Source organism: Panthera onca, chromosome A1 (assembly GCF_046562875.1).
Source record: "Panthera onca isolate mPanOnc1 chromosome A1, mPanOnc1 haplotype 2, whole genome shotgun sequence".
Classification (NCBI taxonomy): domain Eukaryota; kingdom Metazoa; phylum Chordata; class Mammalia; order Carnivora; family Felidae; genus Panthera; species Panthera onca.
The window spans coordinates 169306123-169331200 of NC_138339.1; the positions used below are offsets into that span (position 1 = coordinate 169306123).

General features: G+C 46.0%; 1 protein-coding gene across 7 annotated transcripts in view; it reads right to left on the reverse strand.

Moving 5' to 3' along the window:
• Window positions 1–1181: 1181 nt before the first annotated feature.
• PCCA (propionyl-CoA carboxylase subunit alpha) overlaps window positions 1182–25078 on the reverse strand; it is a 413047-nt gene continuing 389150 nt past the window's right edge. For 4 of the 7 annotated variants that reach the window (XM_078432163.2, XM_078432170.1, XM_078432159.1 and 1 more), the window contains 3 exons: window positions 15308–15448; window positions 4121–4198; window positions 1182–1528 (listed from right to left, as the gene is read on the reverse strand). In XM_078432163.2, coding sequence (XP_078288289.1) covers window positions 1460–1528; window positions 4121–4198; window positions 15308–15448 — 288 coding nt within the window. In that variant the 3' untranslated portion in view covers window positions 1182–1459. Of the gene's footprint in view, window positions 1529–4120; window positions 4199–15307; window positions 15449–17728; window positions 17839–25078 lie in introns of those variants that run through there. The other 3 variants (XM_078432172.2, XM_078432167.1, XM_078432177.1) reach the window with 2 other exon arrangements.

Consider the following 25078-nt stretch of genomic DNA (forward strand, 5'->3'; position numbering starts at 1 on the left):
CACTGTGTTTTGGGGTAGTTTTAGACTCTATAAAACGTCATTGAGTTTTCAGATCAAGCTTATTAAAGAAGGATTTACTAAAGATGTTCCTGTAAAATTAAACCGGGTATTTTAGGAAACCAAATTTAAAAGTGCTGGTACTGTTGTTGGCCTTTTTTTTTTTTTTCTTTGCATCTCCTTATTTGGCAGAAGGTTCTTTTCACTGGAAGCCAGCAAAGTCCTGAGCACCTACTTGATGGCAGGTGCTGAGCACCGTGACTGCAGACGGAGCTCATGTGAGCCAGGGCCTGGGGCCCCGAGGAGCAGCATTGCGGGGCGGGCCTTTCAAGGAAGAACCGACACATTAGTAATTTGTTCTTCAGGCCTGACGGAAGCTTAGCTTCCAAATACAAACAGCACTTAAAATAATTCTAGCGAGGCACGAAGTACCAATTACTACCCACCTCCATCTGATAATCTGTCAGCGGCGCTTCGAATCCGCGCACGACTCTGCCTCTGCCTCCTTACCAGCGAAGTAGGAAATGGATTCCAAGAATTGCAGAAGCAACTGCATTCGCAGCTGCTGATCCTCAGTGACCTCGTCCTCCGCTGGGAGAGCTCACTCACTCTTCAATTTAATGGTACACTGTGATCGCTAACTGCATCTGGCACAAAAACATCATCATTATTTTTAGCCCTTTTTTCTTAACGGGAAACTTGCTTCACAAAAACACAAAAAGGCAAGGATGGGTATCAGCTGATGGGCTTGTGGCAGCCACACCCACCACTCCCAGGGGAGGGAGCCCCAGCAAAGCCCTGGGGATGTGGGCCGGGCAAGAGGGACCCGGAGAGCGGCTGTCACTAAGGTGCCCCCCCCCCCCCCCCCGCCAGCTCATTCGCCTGCCCAATGAGAGCCAAGAGCAGCACAGGAGGAAGCTCCAGACCTCTAGCCCCCTGTGGGTACTGCGCGGGCTCCCGGAATCATGAACGGCCACAAATGGGAGTTAGGTCCTCAACCAGGAAGAAGTAGGTAATCAGAGTATACAGTGGCAAATGATAATTTCATGAAACCGAGGTAAAGAACTGGGGTTTATATAAAATGTTTTAAAGGATCACAATGAAATGCTAGTATTTAAAGTCTACTGGCACAGCCAGTAGCCTCTTAATGTACATTGTCTTCATTCAAAAAAAGGGCAAGCTAATATTTAGACAAATGCTCAGTTTTATTGATTTAATTTTGACACTAGGAAATCTCACAGCAGAAGTACAAATCATATGTACAAGTATTTATATCAATAAAAATTTCCATTGGTGATATTTTGGCAGAAATGTTGGTTTTGACTATATGTGGAATAAATATGACCATGTAAAATCTGCTGCACAGGGGTGTTCCTGCAAAATGCTTGACTAAATTGAGTGTGAAAGAATAATAATACAAATGGCTAATTAAATTGGGTGATGACGGAAAGGCTATAAATACTCATTCCAGTTCCACGAGCAGATCTCCTTCTCCAACTGTGTCTCCAGCTTTACAACGCACTGATTTCACCTTGAATTAAAAAAAAAAAGGAGGCGGGGTAAAAATTATTAAGTAGACCACGAGGGAGATCTCCTCTTCCTTTTCTGGAAACGAGGAGGCAGCCTGGCAGGCTCCGGAGCACAGGTACAACAGTCCTCTCCTGCCGGCAGAGGAAACTGTGAGCATAGGGACATCGTTGCTGAGGGCTGTGACTCGCCACCTTCCCCCGCCCCGGCCTGTCCCCTGCTGTCCTAAAAGCTGCTGGCGCAGGGGGTCTCTGCTGCTGTCTGCCTGGGCCCGGGGGTCTGTGCAGTGTCCTAAAAGCTCAGTGTATTTATGCCGGATGAGCTCTCAACAGCCAGCCCTCCCAGTCTCTTCTACAGCATCAGGTGCTAGAAATGGTCTCTGAGAGCTAACGGTATATACTTGGTTTAGTGTGAAACCCAAAACCAAAAATAACCACACAATTATACACGAGCCAAAACAAACTCCTTAGCCTGAGATCATAAACTTCCTTCTAACGGGAAATGAAATCCTCCAAAGACATGTGGCTGCAGGGATAGTACTATATGGCCTAATGTGGAACAGGCACTGAGCTCCCACAGCTGTGCCACTGTGCCCTTACATTCTACTGATTCCTCTCAATTTTAATCAAGTTTTGCTTTCCCGAATTTGTGTTCCGATTTAAGATGAGCAGGGAGATACTGGAGTGGAAATGAAGCAGTCTTTTGATTTCTTGGAGGCTCTGCTCAGGCATGGAAACAAACGATGGGCTAGAGCTTCCTGGCCATCTGAGCACCTGGCAAACAGGAAGAACGTCCCGGACGGCGGGTTCGGGGCCCTGGCCTGCGTCCCCACTGCTCCACTGGGAAGCGGAGGGCTAGAGGGGCCTTTTCTCCCTGGAATTCAAGCTCTGGGGCCTTCATGATGTGAACATGTGCAGTGGCCACTTCAAAGGCCTGGTAGGTGCTATTGGCACTGAAGCGGCCGCCCTTTCTGATCTGAAGCCTCCGATGTTTGTATAGCGTGTATCTTTCATGCTGCGATTACTACATGAGGACCGGTTTCCATTGTGAACGTTTTCTCCGGGAGGAAAAATGGCCCTCCAGATAAGAGCTGCCAGTCCCCAGGCTCGCCGGGGCCTGCTCCTCTGTGCAGGGGCCTCTGGCCACTCCTGGGCGCCCTGCTGGGGAGGGGCAGAAGGAAATGGGATGGGCAGGAAAGACTCCAGCTGAAAGGGGTCAGGCCAGAGTACAAATTCACCCAGAGCCCATCGACACCCTGAAAGCAACTCTGGGCCGCCGATGGCCAGGGATCAGCGAAGTTCCACATGAAACCCAGAAGCCACCGTGAGGCCACGGGGCTCAGAACACACTGACAGACCAGGGCTCCACGCTCCCTCAGGGAGCTAAGACAGCGTTCATTTTTGTGTTAGTACTTCGGTCCAGCAACACGGGCCCTTGGCACGTAACGACATAGACATATTCTGGATCCCCCCAGATAAGGCCAAGTCTTCATCATGCCTGGAAATTTTTTGACACTAATGCAGCATAAATGTTAAATTAACCCTAGGGAGCAAATGCAACGATTTCTACAGGAACAGAAACGATTGTTGGTCCGCTTTTAGAAAAGAAATCAGATGTCGAGAGCAGAATTCCCAAATCATGCGATTCTCCTCTCCCAAACACCACGGAGCCTGGACACAGCCCACGACAGTCTCTTCCAGCCTGACCAGCCAGCTCCAGGCCCAATGACCATAAACTGGGCCTCTGTCCCCCCAGCCAGGCCTACTGTCTGCATATCAGCCTCATTTCTTTTTGGGGTGACAGAGGCTGTATCTCTCTGCAAGTGACACTGTGAGTTGACAGCACCTCTCTGCCAGGGCACCCATGTCCCCAAGGCTTGGTCTCACTTCCCAGGTGTGGCCGCAAGGGCAGGATGCCTATAGTCCTCTCCCCTCCCCGCCCCACCCCGCCTCCTCCAGGACACCCGACACTTCCAAACCAAACCCTCCTCAGAAAAGGCTCATTCTGCTACGAGTGGCATCTTTTTAGAAGCAGGGGGAATAATGAAGTTATTATTAAAAGGACTTTTCTTTATTCTTCAAGGAGAAACCACATTTAAGAAGTTTTACTCTTAACAAGTTTCAGGACAAATATAGCACCTTTTCTCCTCCCTAAATCATGCCATCCCACATGTGTGCATGGGGCTTTCAGCTCCTCTTGATCTAACATTGAATTGTTCTCTTTGCGGAGAAATTATCTTGAAGAGTTATATTAATTTTTGCAATCTCTAAAACCATTTCCTGCTGTGTCACCTGAGTCTCAGATAACTAACTGCCTCCAAGACAGATGTAAACATTAAAAATTAAAGAGTCCTTAATTTGAAAGACATGAAGGTGAAGAACAATTGTTCTTGGACTACCTGCACATCGCAAAGACTCTCCACGAGGCAGGGACACACGAATGCAAAGTGAAAAGAGTTCCCAATCTTAATGTCCTGGTGTGCTGGCAGGGGTCACCTCCACGGTCCCTTCCAGGCCTACCCATCCAAGATCCAAGGGTGGAAATTCTGCTTCCTGTCACAGAGCTGGCATGGGCTACTGGGAACTTGGGGACGTACCTTGCCAGTTTTCCCAGCTGTCATACTGTTCTGCATTTTCATGGCTTCAATCACACAAATTTCCTGGCCTTCTGCTACCTGGAAGAGCGAACAGAAAAAGGACACACGTTTTAAAATCGTTGTAATTTTGCAACAATGCTCAAGAGTGAAGCCATCAAGAGATTCTTTGTCAAATGCTCTGAAATGTTATCCAAACAGCAGCAACGACCTCTAATACTTCATGTTCCAAGTGCTTCTTGGGGGACAACAGAGAAGGACCATTTTCTCTATCATCATCAAATACTCACTGGAAAAAAATCCCTGATGTTGGAGGATTAGGGGGGCTGGTTGTGGGGTCTCCCCTGGGAATCAGTCTCTGAATCTGCCTTTGCTATAGAGATGTGGCAAAATGGGATGTTTTCCACTTAATGTGACATGTCCAGATTTGGCAAATCTCTACATACAGAGAAATCTGGGGTTTCTGGGGGCTGGGAGGCAGAGGGGAGTGACCGCTGGTGGACACAGCATTTCTTTTAGGGGTGAGGAAAATGCTGTGACGGTTGCACCCCTAACTGTGAAGCCATGACAACCACCAAGTGCATGCTGTAAGGGGCCAAACTGCACTGGATGTGAATTTTATCTCAGGAAAGCTGTGACCAAAAAATAGTGTTCCTGTCTATCGCCTTGGGGGGGGGGGGGGGGGTGCCGGGAACAGCAGCCAGCCATGGGGACCACGGTCTCAACTTCTGCAGGACATGCCAAGTAACAACCAGGTGGCTCCTGGGAAGTGCCTTCCAGAACAGGGAGGGATTTCTCAAGCTCTGCCCGGTCCTTGCAAGGAGACCGGTAGCTCCCACAGGCACTGGCTGAAGCTTCACCTGCCTTTCGTGGCGGGGCCAGTCCAGGTGGAGCTGGCATGAGCTCCCGGGGCTAAGCCTGGGGCTTCCAGCAGCAGGCAGCTGTGACCAAAGGCCGCTCTGTTTATTCTCTTCGCTGCCCTTGATGGGGAAGCATCAAGGAGCGGGCTGGATTTTTCTCCTCTGAAAAAGGGCCTCCTCCCAGTCTTTGAAATGGTAAAGTTGTTTCCCAGGGCAACTGGCTGGCTCTTCTGGGGTGCTGGTGGGCATCCTGGGGTGGGGCTCCAGGGCACTCACACCACCAAGGTGGCGCTGGCCCAGTGTGGCAGGAGCGCCTGGAGAATGTTCTTTCCTGAAATCCCCAGATGATCTCCGAGCCCCCCCCCCACCCCTGCCCCCGGCCCCCTGTGTGGCACAAGCTGTCTCGCTGGCAGTCAGGGCTGCCTGCGCCCTGTGCATTCCTTTCCTTCTCTGATCAGGTGGTGGGCTGCCTTCTCCTGGCACAGAAACCTAGGACAGGGGCTGCCAAAGCTGCGGGGCTGGCACGGAGGAGAGACGCTGAGCTGGGGAGCTGGGCTTTGAAGCTCTGTGCTCACTGCCCGTTTTGCTTCATTTTCTCCTGGCATCTGCATACCGCGGAGAGCGGAGGATGCGCACGTGAGGGCCGCTCATCGCAGGGCAGGGGGCAGCAGGTGGGCGTTGGCACACGTGCCCCCTCCAGTCGTCGTTCCGGGGCCGTTTTTCTTTTCAGAGGCAGGCGGGGCCCAGCGAGATGGGAGAAGGGCGACTCCCTTGGAGGGGCCCCGCTCACAAGCCCCTGGTGGGCCTGCACCGAGGTCTCCTGGGGGCTGAGGGGCCAGAGCTGGCCTCTCTGCTCGGCGTCCCCGCCTGACGACTGGGCATCCTGGCAAAAGATGCCAGGGGGGATTTCTGGAAATGGATCTGACACCCAACACAACAGAATGTAAATTCTATCCAAACTAACCAGCTCTCCCCTGTCCAGCCCCCCTCCCCCCGCCCCCCCCCCCCAGGTGCTGGTAGCTCTCTCCTTCACAGCTGGCCTAGTGCCCATGGTGGGGACCTGTGTGAGCTTGCCCCCCTCCCCGGCCTCCCACCGAGAGCCCAGGGCTCCCCGGCCCCGGGCCCTGTGGGCTTCGTGGGGGAGGGCACACCCCGCCCCCCACCCCCCCCCCCGTAGCAGGTCTGTTCCCTGTTTGCTGCTCGGCCTGGCTCAGGGTCTGCAGGCCAGACCGAGCGCCCCTCGCTGTTCTTTCCGGGATCTTCAAGTGAAGTCACAATTAATGCAAATATGAAAAAGAAATAAACTCCAGAAGTTTCCAGCGGTCACACCAAGGGGGCAAGACCAACCTGACAAGGATACCATAGAACCTGTGCTAAAGGGCAGCGGAGCCCGGGCCACGACCCGACATGAGCCGGTCACACTGGTGCTTAGACCAGGGCCCGCTGGAGCACGGGGCAAGTTCACAGGATTCTGCTCTCGCCACCCCCGGCCATCCTGCCTGGCTGGCCCCGGGCGCCCAGAGCCTGCGTGATGTGAAAAGAGGTGCCATACAGGTGACTCAAGCAGAGGTCCCCAATCACACTACTCAGAAAAACAAAACCTTGGAGAGGGGGGCAAGTCCCAAAGTAAAAATACTCTTATTAAGTCCCTCTGGCAGTCTGATTAAAAGGACTTCAAAGAAAGCGCCTCGGATTCCAAGGGGCCACTGGCAGCACTGCCTCGAACCCACATCCGGTTCCTCTCCCTCCTGCTTCCCCCCTGGTCCCTTCCCTCCACCTGCCAGTCTGCATCTCTACTTCGGTCCGGGTGGAATGTGAAGTACTCACTTCTCCCTCTCTGTTCACTTAGCAATGGGTTTTCTAGTCTGTTTTCACTCATTCATCCCTGAAAGAGAAAGAAGTCTTGGAAGTTGTCCCTTGAGACCCCACAAAACAGAGAGGTCCGTCTTGGTCAGCAGAATCGAGTCACACGCACACGCGGACGTGTTCTAAATTCACATTATGTCATCCCTCAACGACCGCAGCCGGAGGAGCTACGTGGGGTGGATGCCGAGGTCGGGGACCGCGGGCCACGCTGTCAGGGCGCCCCACCCGGGCTTGGCCCGCCGCACCCAAGGGCATCCCAGGGCCCCCCACCCCCACCCCGCGATCTGGGAGCCTCCAGTCCACCGGTGGTGGCTGGCCTGCCCACGGGGCTGACGGCTGACGAGGTCGCGGTGGCGCCGCCCGCATTTCCCCAGGTGCCTGCGAAGCCCAGGCAGGCGCGGCATGGGCCCGGAGCGCTGACGTGGGGAACTTGGCCCCGACGGCTCCACGTGAGCGCGCGGCTCCCGAAGGCTCCGTGCACACACTTCTCTAACACTTTTGTGCATCATCTGATAAAGGCTCACTGATTGTGACAGGAGGTCTCCGACGTTGGGCTTACAAAATGGTCACAAGCCTCGCAAGTCTTTTCGATAAACCTAGTCAGCCTGATGTCCTTCTCCGCTCCCTGTCTAATTGGTGTAAAGTTTGGAGGCCTGAGTCCTGTATCTTTCATCCGGCTTATTGCGTCCTCTCCTTTGACATGGGGTCAAGGTTCACATTCGCATCCGATTATCAGAGCGCAGCGCTCATTAAGCGGGGGCCTGCCTCGCTCCAAAATGAGTAAGCTGGAGAGAAAACTCGGCCCATTTACTCAGCAGATTTTAGCATGTTTAGGAGGCCTGAATGTCACCCGGCAGTGCTCTGCGCTGAAGAGTTTCAGACATCTCCAGCTGATGATTAATTGTGAGTGATGGGAAATAAAATCCAGTAAAGCCAGCTGCTTGCCATGGTCGGCAAAATGACTCTAATGGATATAGGCTGCCAATTTTCCAGTTTTACTGGCAAGTCTTCCAAGTGTAATTAAGGGAAGTTATAAATGATATGGAAATCTATCAAGTTCCATTTATTTTCAGAGGACTCTTTCCCCAGAGACTTTTATCTTCAAGCTTATAGTATGCTTTGTTGTGCTAATGATTTAAACCCCTTCTTATTTCTGATTAAAGCCCCCAATATCCTTCTCCCAAGTTCGCTTCCCTCCTTCCCCAAAGATGAAAAGACACAGACCCTTCTCCAGCACACGTCCCTCTTGGAAAGCATGCGAAGACGGGGACACGTCTGGCAACTTGTATCGTGCTGACTGCGAATGCACGAAGAAGGCTCAAAGAAAAGTGCAGGAAGAGCGCGGGCAGAGAGAGGGGGAAGAAAGACCTCCACCAAACATAAAAGGGAGCCCCCAAAAGTCCAGACTTGAAAGCTGTGCTCGAGGGCAGACATTCATCAGAAGGTGGTATAGCTCACTAATGTTATTTGATTTGGAATAAAAGCATGAAAATGATGGCAAAGGCCTAAAATTGGAGATGTAAAGGCTGACTGCACAGTATCCCATTTCTCAATTTCATCCTTCAGAGCCACAAAATGGGGGTGATACAGTGCCGGGATGAGGTTTACAGTAACAGCTGTGCTCTTCCCACACAGGGGAGGCCCTTCTAATGGGCGAAGGTCTGTTTGGAACAGACGGGGAGAAACAAAACAAGGTTCCCTATTAAGAGTGTGCAGTCCTATTTCTGATAAAGAAAATGATTACGGGAGTCGGCTTTCCTCTGAGGTGGGTCCTACCCTCTTTTGTCGTCCAGAACCAGGGCTGTTTTAAAGGTGTTATCCTTTAAGTGGAGGAGAGAGGACATAATGTCACGGAGGGTTTTCCCCCTGTAAGCCTCCTCTCCGGCAACTGTAAAGAAGGCCCCGGAAACGGTGCCAGTGGCATATGGCTTTCTACTGTGCTAAACATTCACACAAAAGACAGGTTCATCAGTCATTGTGGTATCTGGATAAAAAATTAGCTCCTGATGGATGGTATTTTGAGCTTACCTGCTGCTAGTACATTACCAGAGAAACACAGGTTTTGAAGCCCACATGACATTAGAAACTGCAGACCATGAAATACGACACGTGCAGGAGCACATAATGTACGCCAGATTATACACAATAATAAATAAGCTATTTAAACCCTCTGCCTAAAATTGGGCCCGCTGCAAGGAACCCTGGGTCACTTCTACGCAGGCCAATTAATGCACAGCATCTGCTGTATAGAAGCAGGGCACGCAGCACTTCCGAATGATTTCAGCAATTAAAAGAAAACTGTTTCCTGCCTGTTCAGACAGCAACTGTTTCAATGCAAGAGTGAGCACCAAATCACTGTGTGCAGCTGAAAAATTAAGTCCCCTTTTTGGGGAAGAGGGGTGGGTGGGAGGACGAATTTTTATGGAAAAGGGAGCCTTCTTTTGTTGTCCTACATTCTGTGTTTTTCTGCCAAATTAGACAGAAGGCTCGGAGGGCTTACCGGCCTGCTGCAGGCTCCCCTTCTGGGCCACCCGAAAGCGCGGATCAATATCAACCCTGCTGACGACTCCACAAAAGTGAAAATCCTTCAATTACATTTTTAAAGGCTGTTCTACTTAGAACACAGGTGCCTGAATGCAATGCATTTTACGGCCCTTAGATCTGAAGAAAGACGCAGTTAACAGCCACAAGAAAAAGGCCTCTCAGATTTGGTTAAAAGGCACTGCTAGAATCTGATTATAATAACTTCCTCTTTCTGAGCTGGTAAGATAGGCTGGTAAATATCCCCTGATATTTCCTGAAGAAGAAATGTGCATTCACATCCCAACATCTTCATGTAAAGAGGGAGGGAGGGAGACCCGGGGAGATGGTCTAGTATTTAAGCAGTGATGGAAGGAACCGTCATCAAATTTACAAAGAAAGAGGAGGCGGGCGAAAGAAATGCCACCAAACCCCTTATCTCCAGTCTAAGGCCTCCAGCAATGGGTTTGTGCTCTAGCCGCCTGCTCACGCAGGAGCAAGGAGAGGTGACACCTCAGCCAAGGTTGCCGGCTGGGGGGACTCCAGGCCCCTGCCTGCGCAGCGCTGGCCCCGCTTCCCCCCACCCCCACCCCCGCCCAGAGCTGCCTCCCTGGGTCTGTACAGTGGGCATGGAAGCAGGGAGCAGAGAGGCTCCGGGAGAGAATACAGAGTCATGGCCAAGATAAAAGTCTAGTTTTCCTTAAAATGAAAAACATTTCTCCTTACTGCCTTCTAAGTAGCCAGGAACTGGAGCCAAAGCCCCCAGAGTTAGAGAAGAACTTAACAGTATCTTTAAGGTATCAGTCTGGATCCTCTACCTCTGTGAAATATGCTGTTTTAAAGCCCTCGGTGATTCAGTGTTTTTGGCTTTTTTCTCTTTTTTTTTTAAGCAAAAGGGTGAGAAAAGATCTCGAGAACTGCCATCTTCAAAAATGGTTAAAATGAAGATAACATAACCTCTAATCCCAAGTGGATCATTTCTTGAAAAATAAAATCAAATGCCCAACTTGCAGAAGACTCACCTACAATATTTATTGATTGATCTGTAAAATATTTCTCTTATAATTATCATTAAGTTACACTGTGAAAATTCTCAAGTGGTTACCTCCAATAAAAATTTGCCTAAACACTGAAAAGCGAATGTTACCTGGAAAAGATAAGAAGGCCAAATTCAGGGTAGCCATCACTTGAAGAAGACAGGACAGGAATCTGATGAGGGTAGGGAGGGGCCACGGGCAAGTCCACAGTGTGAGCAATGTTTTATGGTTAAGTACAAGTGGAAATACAGGAAAGGTACGCAGAGAGCATGAGTACTTGTATTATTCTCTGTAACTTTATGTTTGTAATATTTTGTAATTTAAAGTTTAGAAATGTTAAGTAATGAATGCATAAATTTATTTATACCTGCTTTAAAATACGATCTGAGGTCTAGGTGAAAAACTGGCATCTTGTCAAGTAAACTGCGATAAAACATGAAAATGTAATTATTGTCGTGATTTCACGAGTGTCCATCAAGATATCCAGAAATTGGAAAATCCATCAGTCGAGCCAGGGCCTCTGCCAGGGAAAGACACCATTATCATTATTATACTGGGCTGTACGGGGCATACAAGTCACTGCCAGATAAACATGTCAGGAGGGCCCATTCCAATGCCATCTAGAATGCCTAAGAGCAAAAGAGGCTCCAAGTCTGTTTCTTCAAGAAATGAAAACTAAAGGTCTCTTGCCAAATTTGACATGCGCTTTCCCCAGGATCAGCTGTGGGCTCAGTTCCAGATGGTCTGGGGGCAGAGGGGGGTATGAATGCCACACTCTGAAACGGCGCACCTGTGTCTCATGATCAGTGGCCATCCAACTGCTTGGGAACCTTCCCCTGGAGCCCCTGCAGGAGCACGTGCAAGGAGGAAAAAAATCAGGGCTAACTCTGGGGCCAGCGGCGGGGTGGGGGGGGTGGGGGGGACTCCCACTAATGATCACAAATTTTGTCTTCATTGGTGCACGTTAGAGTATATAGTTTTGTGCCCAAGACCCCATGCATGACAACAACAGTCCCAAACACCTACTTCCCCTGCTGCTAAAGGTCAGTGCCCTCACCGAGTACATCTCCCTTGTCTTGGCCCCACAAAAATACCGCCAAGCCTGTCTCACTAATACTGAACAGGGTAAGTGGCAAGAAAAGCAGCAACAGGTACTTGCTGCCAATCTATTACTGGACCTGTTCTCACAAACTAGTAAGTCACAAAGTGGTAATTACCTAAGTGGGGACACAGCCTACCTCTGGTTCAGGTCTCCACTGTTACTGTAATCAAGAAGACGAATATTTCTGATGCAAATCTGAGATGTCTGCTTAACTAGAACCCACCTCAGAAGAAATCTTGATTGATTGCGACAGGAAAGTCTCCCCTTGGGTTGCCTCATTTTCTGCTTTGTTTCTCGTATCGAAGGACTAACAAAACAACTCTGCTCCTTACTGACTTTATGCCATTTCAGCAGCTCTCAGTCTAAAGCTGGCAGGTGCACTCTGCCATTATTATGAGAGAATATGTGTACTTAATACTGTTGTTCGACAACATCCTAAAGACAGACATTTTAAAATTAAAACAAGTTATAAAAACTCCTGGCTTTGATTAAAATGCCGCCAGTGTATGATGGTGCTAAATATACAGGAAAATAGGGATTTCTTCCAACTGAAATGAAAGTCCGTTGCAAAATTATTTTCAGACGGCTGATTACCAAAAAAAACAAAAAACAAAAAACAAAAAAAACCAAAAAACAAAAAAACAAGAAAACAAAAACAAAAACAGACAAAAGCATATGAAAGTCATTCTGCCAACTGTCTTCTGAATTAAATGTGTGTCTCCTGACTTTCCACAATCCGCTTTCTTTCTTTCTTAGTGGTTTGCTGGTATGTGTTTGACTGTTGACTACAACCCCCTCCCACTTGTTCAAAAAGGCTACTCTACCATCATTTGAAAAATGATTTTACTGCCACATTTAATGTTAAATACTATGTAACAGACACTGAAAGGATATTAGAAACTTCTGCCGCGTGAACCCAAAAGAACACAGCTTCTGTGCTTTAGGAGGGGAAAGACCTTTCCACAGGAAGCTCTCAGAGTGCATTTCTTACTTTTGAGCAGCCACCCCACATCATTTCGCCCTGAGGTTTTTTTTTTTTTTAACTCTGTTAAGATTGTTTGCCTCACAAAACAGATTTATTATTTATTATTTATGTGATGCTTTTGTGGAACACATTATTGCCAGGAGCTCCATTCTAAGATTTCTCAAGTTTTACTTAACCTGAATATAAAAATATCAGATTACTGGAATTCAAACTATAAAAAAATAACATTTCAAAGAAAACGAGAAGAGCTGTAGGCCCCTATTTGTTTCTTACGTCCTTGTTTTCCTTGAAAACACACAGGGATGACTGATTCCATTATCTTTCTACTGATACAAGTGGAACTTTGGCTCAGCTATTGTTATTGCTAAGAACAATACAACATGCCCATGGCACTAAAACAATTTAAAACCACAAAACTTAAAAGTTACAAGTATTATTTTCTCATAATGGCCTCAAGTAAGCATGTGCCTTTGGTCAAAGGAAAGTTTCTTGTGTTTTAATTACACAAGGCAGATTTAATGATAGAAGCTGCTGTTAAGAGCCCAAGATGAAGCTTCTCACCCTGCATTTGGGGAAGGGAACGGTTTGGGACACTTCTCACAACTAGTAACTCAAGAGAAAATACTGTTTTACCAAAACACGACGGCACAGAGTAAGAAAGGAAGTTCAGCAAGGACCAAAAGTGGCACCGGAAGCTGGGGCGAAGAATTTAAGAAGGTGTGCACTCTCCCTGACCAGCCTAGGCACACGCGTGCAGAGAGCATTTCTAAGTAAGGGGAACCACACAGAGACTAGAAGCCAATTCACCCAGACTTGGACTTTAAAGGACTACATAAAGTAGAGGTCCCATGACCCCACAGTAACATTTTTAACAGTCGGTTCTCAAATTAAACCATTCTTGAATACCCACATTTAATGACTGGTGGTGGTTTTCAATATCTGAGCTATCCCAATGAACCAAGGACTAACCCCACGTTGTTCCAATTTACTAAATGCTTTGCTTTCCCCCATTAGATTATTAGCCAGGACACGGAAAGTATGAAGCCTAAACCCTTCTGGTGTCTGGAGAAGCCAGACCTGGAGAAAGCAGTTGCTGGAAACAAGGAGGCTACATGCTTCCCGGTTCTCTGCCCCAGGAGTGGTGCGGGGGAGGCCAGTGCCAAGGGAGGAGCAAGACCGACCACAGTGTGAGCCCCTCTTGCCCCCCACCCTGCCTCTGGTTTTGATTCAGGTGTTGGAAAAGTAAGGATTTCAGTTACACTTATTTTCTTAAGTGCAAATGTGATTTTATAATTAAAGCCACACAATTAGGACAAGCTCAGGATGGCAGCCTATGTAGCTTCTAGAAAAGGCTTAAGATGAAAAATGGGAAAAAAAGAAAGAACACACCACACTGTTTACTAACCTGCACGTCTAGTTGCTGGAAGATTCCACTGACTGCTCTCATAATGCAGTGAGTGAGTGGAGGCATTTTTACAAAATCCAAATAGTATATTTGACACACAAGATTACATTAGTTTCAGGTGTACAACTTAGCGATTCAACGTCTTGGTGTAAGCATTCTTCATGTCAAGGCCAACGAGCTATCATCTTAGGACCCTAACCCTTTAGAATGAAGACCAACGAGGCAAACCCCTCCCCATATTCAACATATAAATGTAATTTTATGTATCACTTCTCCTAAATCCTTAATAAGACAGTCTTAATGAGGGCTTTCTTCCAGGAATGTCAAAGCCTTTAAAGTAAATATAACAATTCATAGCTACTGAGCCTCTCCTATGCCTTTCTAGAAGAGTGCGTAGAGTTGTTTCTATATCATCAGGTAAGAGCAACTGCTAAGTCAGTTTTCTGACTTCATTTATCAATTTCAGGGCTCATCATTTAAAGAACAAACTGATCGTTTTCTTTTTTTCCTGATCATTTTTTCTTAATATTCATTTATTATAAATATTTCTCTAGAGGCCAATGCAAGCTACATGAGTTTTTCTCCATGTGATTTTACTAAGTATATTAATAAAGAAATACAGAGGAAGTTCTAATGCACTCTTTACAGGAAAGTATGTAAACTCCTGTGATTTCACTGAGACACACAATGGAGTCACCGCCATACCATCCATTAAAGACTATCATGTTGGGCCATGATTTTCCAGCACATAAATAAAAATGCTAGTATTTAACTGTCCCCTAGAAATCTGGTTACATCTTTGTTTTCTTTTTACAAATTTCTGCTGCAAATCAATAGAGCTCTCTCTCCATGCTCTATGAAAATGCATCCTACCAATCTGTCCATAACATGTTATGGTGACTCTGAACATGTGAGGAAATACTAAGATAGCTTTGATTTGTGCCTTAATGTCACAAGGTCGAGATGAAAAGCTTCAAACTGTGATCCTGAATTATATGTATCAAGTTACGGAAGTGCTCTGTACCGCACAGTTTATGGAATTAGCTTTCCTTAGCCCCAGAAATCATAGAGAGTTCCCCATCAAAGGACTATTGCTTGGTGTCGGTTCTTCAAGGATACTTAAAGCACAGAGAACTAGAAAGCAAATTGAAATTTTAAATAAACTACTTCCAAAATACTGCATTTGCCAATTAACAGAATGACTCTGGCCTTATTTCTATTCCAGTCCCAGGTCTTTGGTAGGGGAGACACTCAGGGATACTGTTACTAACCCAATTCAAATGTGAAGCAGTTGGACAGAGAATGTGCAAAAGCTATTTAGCGGTTTTGTGGGGGTGGTAGGAGTCAAGAAAGAGCTGCACGGAATGTGATTGCGCTTCAGTCCGCCTCATCCCACAGACAGGCTCGGTCCTTACCATGTCTCCAGGCTTGACAGAGACGGTCACCACCACGCCAGGCATCGGGGAGCGCAGAATACTGCTTGTGTCCTCAGCCGCTTTTTCCAGCATAAATTTGTTCAATTCTGCAGCCAGTTTGGTTAATATATGCACCTTGTACTTAAGGGGGTAAAAAAAACGTAAGTGAGTTTAAATGAACTTTTCCTCAAAGGTAGCATTCTTTCAGAATCAGATTTTTAGCTCTGAAATTTAAATGATCACATCTTTGAATTCAATGGTTTTTAATTATTGTACAGATAAACAAAATATAGTCATTTTGTTTCTGGCACATGTTGTGAGCTGGTTATTTAAGAAATTTCTTGAAACGAGAACAACTCCAGTAATTAATTAGTGAGAAATAGCAGTCACCCTGGAAGAGAAACATCTCAAAACTTTTGTAAAGAAAACAGTGAGGATTTTTCCTTATATTCCCTTCACTGCTCACAAACTTATCCCAATTAACACGGATTCTATGAGCTGGCTGGGTCAGCAGGAGGGAGAGGGGTGACTCTGCGGGCACCCGCCAGCAGATGGCAGCAGATTGCTGTCTCAGGCTCCTGTTCCCCGCGAGAGCGGCCGCGCCACCAAGTTAAGACAAAGGGTTTCAGTGTTCGTTTGGGGCAAAATAATATTTAAAATTCAATCTCTTTCTAGAGGCACAGTATGTTATATTCACTACAGAAAAAGTTAGCTCTTCTTTTTGGGCACAACATGGCGTAGTCTTTCCAAGGTACCAAGATGCTTAGGGTAGATAAAAATGAAATAGAAGGACTATCTTCTACACAGAGAGACAATAATATCAGACTTTAAGCCATTGAGAGAAACATTATGCACAAGCAAGTATTTTTAATGGAACCTTTTGTAGATGGTTCTCAAACAATCGGGCAGGTTCAAGGGAGTTCAAACAGAACATTTCTAATAAAGAGAGTTTCTGCCTGGCAGGGGAAAATATCCTGGATCTCTATGAACAAATAGAAGAGCCACAGTTTGGTCTACCCAAAAAGAAACAAACTCAGCTGGTTTGAGGAGGGGTTACTCAGTGAGGCTGAAACCAGCACCTGAAGATTTCTGAATTCCTTCCAAATTGCATCTCCCTTGGGTAAGAGAGATACAACACCGAGGCAGCTCCATTTTGTTCGAGAAAAGATGCTGTAACTCAAAGCCGCCTGTGGGCATCATGATGGCAGGGATGCAAAGGCAAAATAGAACTCCCCTCTAGTTCTGTACAGGCATGGCGGAATTCCTTCTGGGTGCTCTTTGTGGGACTTGTTCTAAAAGGGCAAGGGAGACCCCCAGGAGGAGCACCGATGGCCTAAGTTCCGCTCAGATTTGCCACTGTGACAGGTTGAATAATAACATCTTTTGCATGTTTCTTTACTCCTGAGTGTGTGTTTTGCAATCAAGACATACAAGTGTCTGCCAGTTTCTGAAGGATATGATCCTTAAGTGAAATTACAGTGCAAATAAAAGCTTTTTGCTCCTATTAAAATTCATCTGAGTCCTAAGTGGCAAGGAGAGTGCATTGTGCTGTCAGTCTAATAAACATTCCAGGCAGAGGGACTACTTATCAGCGATGAATTGTACCTCAAAGTCTTTCATTAGACCATGGCGGGGGGGTAGGGTGGTGGACGGAGAAAGAAGGGATAACATAATTGTACCAAATTGCATGGTTTTTCGTAGCTGTGCTCTGTTTGCCTTAGAAAAGAAAACCCAACACCCCTAGGAGCAGGAGAGTCCACAGCAAAGTCACTTTTCTAGCTGGCAGCGCCCTCCCCGGCTCCCAACACGTGACTGGTCAGCACTGGGCCCAGCTGTCCAGGTTCAGTGTAGCACACAGATCTAGTTTTTTCCCCTTGTTTTTTGTACCATTTGACTACAAAATGTGAAGTCTAAATTCAGGGAAAGGCTCTTTCTGCACTGTGAACAATATGATTTATCACATTTCACCACAGTGGACAGGCTTAAAACCTAATTTTAGCTATATCACAAACAAGCCTTAATGTAAATAAAGAGCTGAGATCGTACCGAGCTCCATTTCTCCCCAGAAATTACAAGATCCTGACTAAAACTGGATCCTTTTACTATTTTTATAATTTTCCTATCTTTTGAATTCCTTTCTCTGTAGGACTCCTGCTTTGCTTGGAAAGAGATGTAAAAGAGTCACAAAACTCAGCGCCTTTAGATGCAGTCTTTGTTATTGATGAGATGTTCCTTTTCCTCTTGTATTTGTTTATTGTTCTTAAATCTGTTTGGGGGATAAGCGACTTATTGTAATCACAAGTAAAAAATAACAACGGGGTAAATGCCTCAGGAGAGGCCTCCTTGCAAATAGTTGGCTAAGAAACGACCTTTCTGAATATAAAGAGAGGAGGCAGCAAGAGGTTCTCTTTTTAAGATTACCTTTGATGTGTCCTGACCCCTTCAGCGTGCCCACACAAACACGCCTCTTAAAACAACGTCTTGGCTCGGCAGCCGTGCAGCGGACGCGGGGCGCGCTGGCGGGATGGGATCTAAGCGGGTGCAGCATATGGGCCCATCAGAATGAAGTGCCTGGTGAGAGCCATAAAAGCTTTTTGCTGCCCCCAGAAAAGAAGTCGTTTAAGAGTGTACACTACGGCTTTCAAAGCTTCTGATCAAAACTGCTATTTATTGGTTTCTCTGATTCTTACGGGGCTCAGGCAGAGCCAGCCAACGAGCTAAAAGAATTCAGGAAAATGCCCTATGACGCGCAAAGAGCTTGGTTTTTTACGCTAGGCATTTAAATATTCCTAAAGTGTTCCGTGAAACCTCCCTGGAGAGTTGTGCTTTTAAGTTGTTGTTGTTGTGGTTGCTACTGTTTTCAAGCAGATAAACCACAAACTTGAGGTTCTGGGGGTGGGAGTCCAAGATTTTAAAGGTTACTTGATAGGACGGAGAAGTACAATCCTAGAAGAACCCAGAAGGTTCTCACCCTGCAAGGTCACAAGAAACATCTGTGGGGCCTGAACTGGATTCGTTCTGGGTTCTTCGGTAGATGGAACCTCACTGTGGTTTTAGGGAGGTGCTCATAAACCACAAATTATCAAGCTCCGCATGGAGGAACTTAACGCTGAGAACAGGTGCTCTCCGGGGGGTGGCCTGGTCAGCTCAACCCATGTAGGAAGGACAGTGATGGGAGGGAACATTCATGGGAGGTGTTCTCTAATGACCCCAGCCAGAGGCTCTAAGCGAATGAATTTTATGGTGTCTGTAATGTAAAACCATGTCTAACAAAATTTCTCCCAAAAAGTTCAACAAGAAAGAAAGAGAAGGGAATCACACCAGACATAAAGGGTCAGGAAGAAAACTACAAGAGATGGACGCTTAAAAGGAACACAATGGAATTGTTTTTACAATGAACATACGGCTCTCAGGGCTCTCAGCATGGAACCTAACGAAAGGGGAAAAGGTGGGGGCAGAGAGCCATGGTAGTTGGGGGAGAAGCCATACGTGGTCACGGTTTGGGGTGGGGGGCGTATATGCTTTTTGGTCAGGTTGGTTAACAGAAACATCCTGCAAATGGGCAAGCCCACCCGTGCCAGGCACACACACAGCACACGCACACGCACACCACCGCGTAAAGCAGCCCTTGCTACGGCTACACTGCACTAGATGGTCACACAAAGTGCCTTGCCGCTGGTGTCTGCGCCTCCTTAGGGAGTTTAAATCCGTGCGCCTCTCTGTACGGCCCTGAGATTTACCAGCGACTTCACCAAGTCACACACCCCGAGTGCTCGCACCTGCAGGCCTTGGAGGCCTATGGGCTCCCAGCAGGATGAATGCTTCCAAGCTGCTTTGCATACTGTCTCAGTTGTGATTTCACCTTAAAGTAGCCCACCTCTGGTTTCCACTCCTATGCCATTCTTCCAAAACGATCAGGACGTGTGCAGTTGATGAACTGCTCGTGTTTTCACACGGCAACCGTGGGCCATCTCAGTCAAGGGTAAATGGTGCACTTTGCTGGGAATTATGTTACATCAGTTCCCAAAACATCCTGAAGCACCGGTCATATACCGTATATCAACCCTCACTAAGTAAGGGAGGAGATGCATTTCTTCAGATATAAGGTTCTCCTCTTCAAAGTTTTCACCTTCTGGTCCCAAGGGTCTCCAACATTAAACTGCCTTTTCATTTCCACGGTGTGGCAGTGAGAGCTAACACTCCAACATACCCCTAAAAATCTACTTTCCTAACTCTGAGCTGGAGAGCAAGTGTCAGTGTTCTTAAAGTGTCAGAAATGACTAGCTGCAAAAAAAAAAAAAAAAAAAAAGACACATCTTTAAAAACACTGGAGTTTCAGAAAACTAGAAAAAAAAAAGCCTCACTAAATATACATTAGAACACTGAGGTACATTTGGAGTCTTAATTCAACGGTTTTTGTTTTGTTTTTTGTTTCCCCCATTCCTGAGTTCTTTGTGGGATCACTATGAACACTGGAGGAAAACCACAGCAAGGGGTCAATGCCGTGCAAAATACAGCAGCATCGGGCCCAGCCAAACCAAACCGACCCTGCAAGAATCTGCAAGAAAAAATCTGCAAGAAACAATACCCCAAACAGAGAGAATCAGAGCCTGTGGCTGCCCTTCTCTGGGAGAGCCCCCCACCTCCACCAGCCCTGCCACCGCCGCCACCCCCCCCCCCCCCCCCCCCCCGCCAACACACACCCCGGGCCAAGAAGGTGAACCGAACAGGCGGCTGTCCCTGAGTCAGTACAGCTGCAACCACCGGAGCAGCCCCTCAGCATAATGCTGTGACAACTCCATCCGCACAGTCTCGAGGTAGCTGTCAATCAGGACGCATCATTTAATCCAACAGCACTCGGAGGACTTTCTCCGACAACCCACATGACAGCATATCTACAGCTCTATTTATATCAGCGCCCGGTTGTGTTTACAATGCTGTGGCAATTAGAAAAGATGCAACAGGCAGCAATATTATGGAGATTTCCAGTTCGCAGTATTGCCCCGTAAAGTGTGATCTTGCTTCGCAGAGTCAGGCTAAATGACAAAAGGCTATTTTCTTCACTCTCCGTGCTCAGACAGCACTTCATTTGCAGCTAGCTATAATTAGATTAATGGTGTAGTGCAGTACAAAGCCGGCCCACTTCACATCAGATAGCATATGAATTAGGACAAACACTTATTTCAATTCCAGGCAGAGAAAGCAATGACTGGGGTATTTAGCATACCCTTTATGGTGGAATGAGATGTTAATTGTGTACCATTACCTCTAAACTGCTTGCTTGTTGTATAAATCACTGTGCTAATTGATGCCGAGATAGAAATGTAGCCACAGGCAAGAAAGCAAAGGAATGAGAGCTGAAGATGTTGGATAAAGGATTATCGAGTAAAACCATATGGAGATGAGGTTCCTTTGAAACCTTTCCTTTCTGCCCAAGAGCACCAGTTCTTAAAAGTACAGAAAAACTCTTGTACTAAGAAAGCAAATTTCATTTTTCACATTCCTCTTTAAAAGCACCCGTTTCTTTTCGAAGTTCCTGTCTGTCAGCAATCTAAATAAGAGGTATGTGGAATTAATCTGAATATACACTTACAAACACAAGGAATGTGCAGTTTTCAAATAGTGAGAACTCCCTATCTGGGTCTTTGGCTCATGGGTTAATAAGGAACACCTGTCAACTACCTGAAGCAGATGTTTCCGACGCATCCACAGGGCAAAAATAAATTCTTTCCCAAGACCTGACCTGGAGTTGTTCTTAATAGACCAAAACCAAACACAAAAATCCGCTGGTTTCGGTGTGGTGTGTTATCTACTCCATTTGCGTAGAAAGAATTATTCAGGATGTGAGTCCAATGGGACAGGCCCATTCTGATCTGCCACTGAAACAATGATTTTACTGACATCTGACTAGGCCAGTTCATGATTTTGTATGAGAGTAAGGAATTAGAAAGGAAATCTTGTTTCTTGTCTGGCCCCCTAAAACTAGCAAAACATAATAAGCAGAAGCACGTAGTCATTTAAAAGCTTCAGTCTTGTTGTAAAATGCTACCCTTCTCTTTGTAAAATGTCCTATCAGTGCTCAACAGCTCCTATTAGGGTAAAAACGAGTGTCTCAGAAGTACACACATAGAAACCAAATGCTATACTCAAAAAGTCAAACTGTTGAAGGTCCACAGATAAACATGCTCTTTGGAAGTTTATAGATCAAGCGCATGCACTCCATGTATGTGATCACAATTCTTTTCCTAGCAAAGCAACAGTCAGGTGCAAATTACTGCTGTGCACTTTTTCACAAATCCAGCTGCTTAGTAATTAGCACTGTTATAACAAACTTTTACACAGAGAGCAAATATAGTGGGTCGACTAATAGTTCAAATTCTCAACTTCAGAGTAACAGTTAACATATCTGATTCTCGCAAACGCACTTTTGAGAAACGCACGTTTGAGAAACACCGTGTATGGCTTAGCCTTGCGAAATCCAAATATCACATCGACTTGTAAGACAATAAAAGAACGTCCCAAGAAACTGCATCATCTGGATTGAATTATCACCACTGAAACCTGGAGAAAAAAATCCAGAGCTGCTTTGGTGGGGGCAAGCCCACCTTTCACTGGACCATATAGTCTTTATATATCAGGAACACCTGCGTTGCAACCGCCATGTCAAAGAGTTTAAGGTTTAGGTCATTGTGCTAATAAATAAATAACACGTGAGTATATATGCATTACAGTACGCTTAATATAATACTTCAGTAAATACACACATACACAGAGAACAGGTACATGTATATAGAGCAACATCAAGGGTCCCCAAAATGGAAACCAATGCCGACAAAATAGTGTGATCTGTGCTGAAGTAACACCTCCCAAGCGTGTGGCTAGGTGACATAAATGGAAGTGCGCTGAAGAAAAGATCTGGAAAGCAGTGTAAGGGCCTGCCCCCAATCATTAATCACTTGTTTGGACCATTTAAACTAGAGCAGTACAGCCTGAAGCAAAACACCAACACACCCCTCGCTTGCGAGGCTGCGAGGCTGGTGTTAACAGGAGAAAATATATGGTTTCTGATACTGTGACCCCGTTCCCCAGCGTTTGCTACCTTTAATTGAAAAAGGCAGTTACACACAAAGTAAATCATTCAGTGAGGTGAGCTGTTTAATGACACATAATTGATAATGTCAATATGTGGCAGTGACATAATACGCCACTTTCAACACTGGCCCACTTACGGTTATGAATCAATCTATGCTCCAGGTTTTATTCTCTTACTGCTAAGTTGGTTCTCAAACTCCAGGCTTTTGCTGGACCGATCAATGTGCCACAAGGAGCCACAGTGGCGCAACGACCTCATGAAGGACAGTTTTTGAGGCAAGAATCACAAAAGGAGAGGTGGGAGGTGAATTCCAACAAAGCAAAACAAGAAAAATACGTGAAGCCCACTTCTGCACCGCATCTTTCAAATTCTTGCTAAAAAAGACCAAGTATCCTTAGAGAAAAGAACTAATCTTAAGGCTGATATCAAAGCCTTTGAAGGAATGAGTAAGTTCGTGTGTTTCTCCGGCTCATTCCCAAAAGACAATTTCCTCAGAAGAGAAAAACATGGGGACATCTGTCAATCATGTAAAAATCTAACCTAATTTGTTTTTCCAATTTCGTTTTTTCCTCAGAAACACGAGTCCTTCCAATTCTAATATCCTAAGATCAGCAACGCATCTTTTGTCACCATAGCACTGAAAATTAAATTGCAACTTAAACATTAAACCCGGCACTTAACCAATCCTATTTCCTCAGCCGTGTTCCACGGAGTTACCTTCGTTGCAATTTGAATCACTGGTGTCTCAAGATAGAGCCAAAACTGAAGGAAAAGCCACAGAGCTACCGTACAGGAAGCCAGCCCGCTCCCAGTTTGCAGGACAGCGCTGGCTGCGGGTCCTCAACGGGTTTCTGGAAGAGCGAGTCAGTGAATGGGGGAACTTCCCTGGTGCCCGGCGCTGTGGGGACGCAGTGTGCAGGTGTGCCAGGATAAAGGGGCCCAGGCTCTGCCTCACCCAGGTGCCCGCAAGCTGTCTAACAAGCAAGTACATATGCCACAAAGGTTATTTGCTGGAATAAGTGGCACTTTCCCATCCACAAAGGCAAGTCCATTGACAATGTTCTGTACAGAACTCACAAAACAGAACACGCGCATTCTGTTTGATCAGGAGTCTCTGTGACACATTATGACTATAATGAGTCATTTCTTTCTTTTTCATACAAGAAAAATATTATAGATCTTTGAAAGCCTTGTGCTCAATTATGTAACAATACCAACATCTGTGAACAGTACAGGCTGTTTCTATTCTGTATCCTGAACAGTTTTACGTAATTACGCATTTATGAGGTATTTGGTAAACCAGTAAGAAGGTACCTTTTTAAAGCACTATATAATTTGGGGTACAATGAAGTGTTCTCTTGAAAATCTATAATTAGGGCAGCATCAGCTTACAGAAAAGTACAGGAAGTGTTATAAAAACACAATTATGTAAATAAGCACATAGGTAGGGAAGTGTACCATTTCGCTATGGTCCCTACGCCTCCATTTCCTCCTCTTCTATTTGAATTGTTCTGTGCTCATCTCAAGTTAAAGTAATGTTGTCTACAGGGCACAGAATAAGTGAACTCTGGGGAAAAAAGATAGGGATCTTGGCCTTCCCTGGAAAGTTCTTTAGTCCAGAGATGGAACATCAGAGATCTGGGGAGTGTGCCGATGCCATGGGGCTGTTCAACAGTGCTCTGGGCTTTATATGGATTTTTTTAATGATACAATGTTCTTACTAGTATGAATTCACTAAAGAAACTCAGAATCTAATAAGGCAAAATGTTAGCTTATATTGGTCAGAAATTTGAAACTAAAATATTTCAAGGCAAAAGCAAACAAAAGTACAGAGGATAATATTGTGGAGTAAACTGTTGGCCAAGAAGATGAAAGCAGAAAACTAAAGAAGGGCACAGTATGCCAGCCACCCCAAAACATGCCCTTTCGCTGAAAGGATTGCTTTGAGCTGAAAGCAATGAGCTCTCTTCCCTCCCCTTCTGGTCTAGAAGCAGGTGTCTTTCTCTCATACACAAGGAAGAGAACTGCTCCAGAGCTACTCTTACGGCCTGAGAAGACTCTTATCGGCATGAGAAACCACACTAAAAATACCATATTTATCCTACATTTCCTAGTTACCTTCCCACAACTTACTCCCACCCCCAGAAGTCCCAAACCTCCTTTCCTTTGTCCCCACACTATAGTGTCCTTTGTTAAGATAGTATAAACCCCCCACATTCTAAATGTCTTATTTTACATTTCTTTGGGAACTCCCATGTATAAGTGTAACATAATCTATTTTTTTCTTTTGTTAAGCTGCCTTTTGTCAGTTTGATTTGCAAGGCTCCAGGCACTGAAATCTAAGAGGTGAGAAGAAAAAGTTTTCATCTCCTACACAACCCAACAACCCCTGGTCCAAAGTACTGGGAATGATCTTGTCAGGGAGGAAGAAATTTCCTCTGCCATTCAAGGTCCTTCTAGCTGGATTAAGGATCAGGTGGACATAAGATGAACAGAAGATCAAATTTAAAATTGTAGTTACAGGAAATCCACACAGACATGAAATCGCAAACACAGGCAAAATAAGGCATCTCTGTCATGTTGAACACTGAGGAGAAGGGGGTATGGGTCTGGGACCTCAAAGGGAAGGAATGTAACCTTTAGGAAGAATGAGAAAGAATAAATGTTTGGTAAACAAG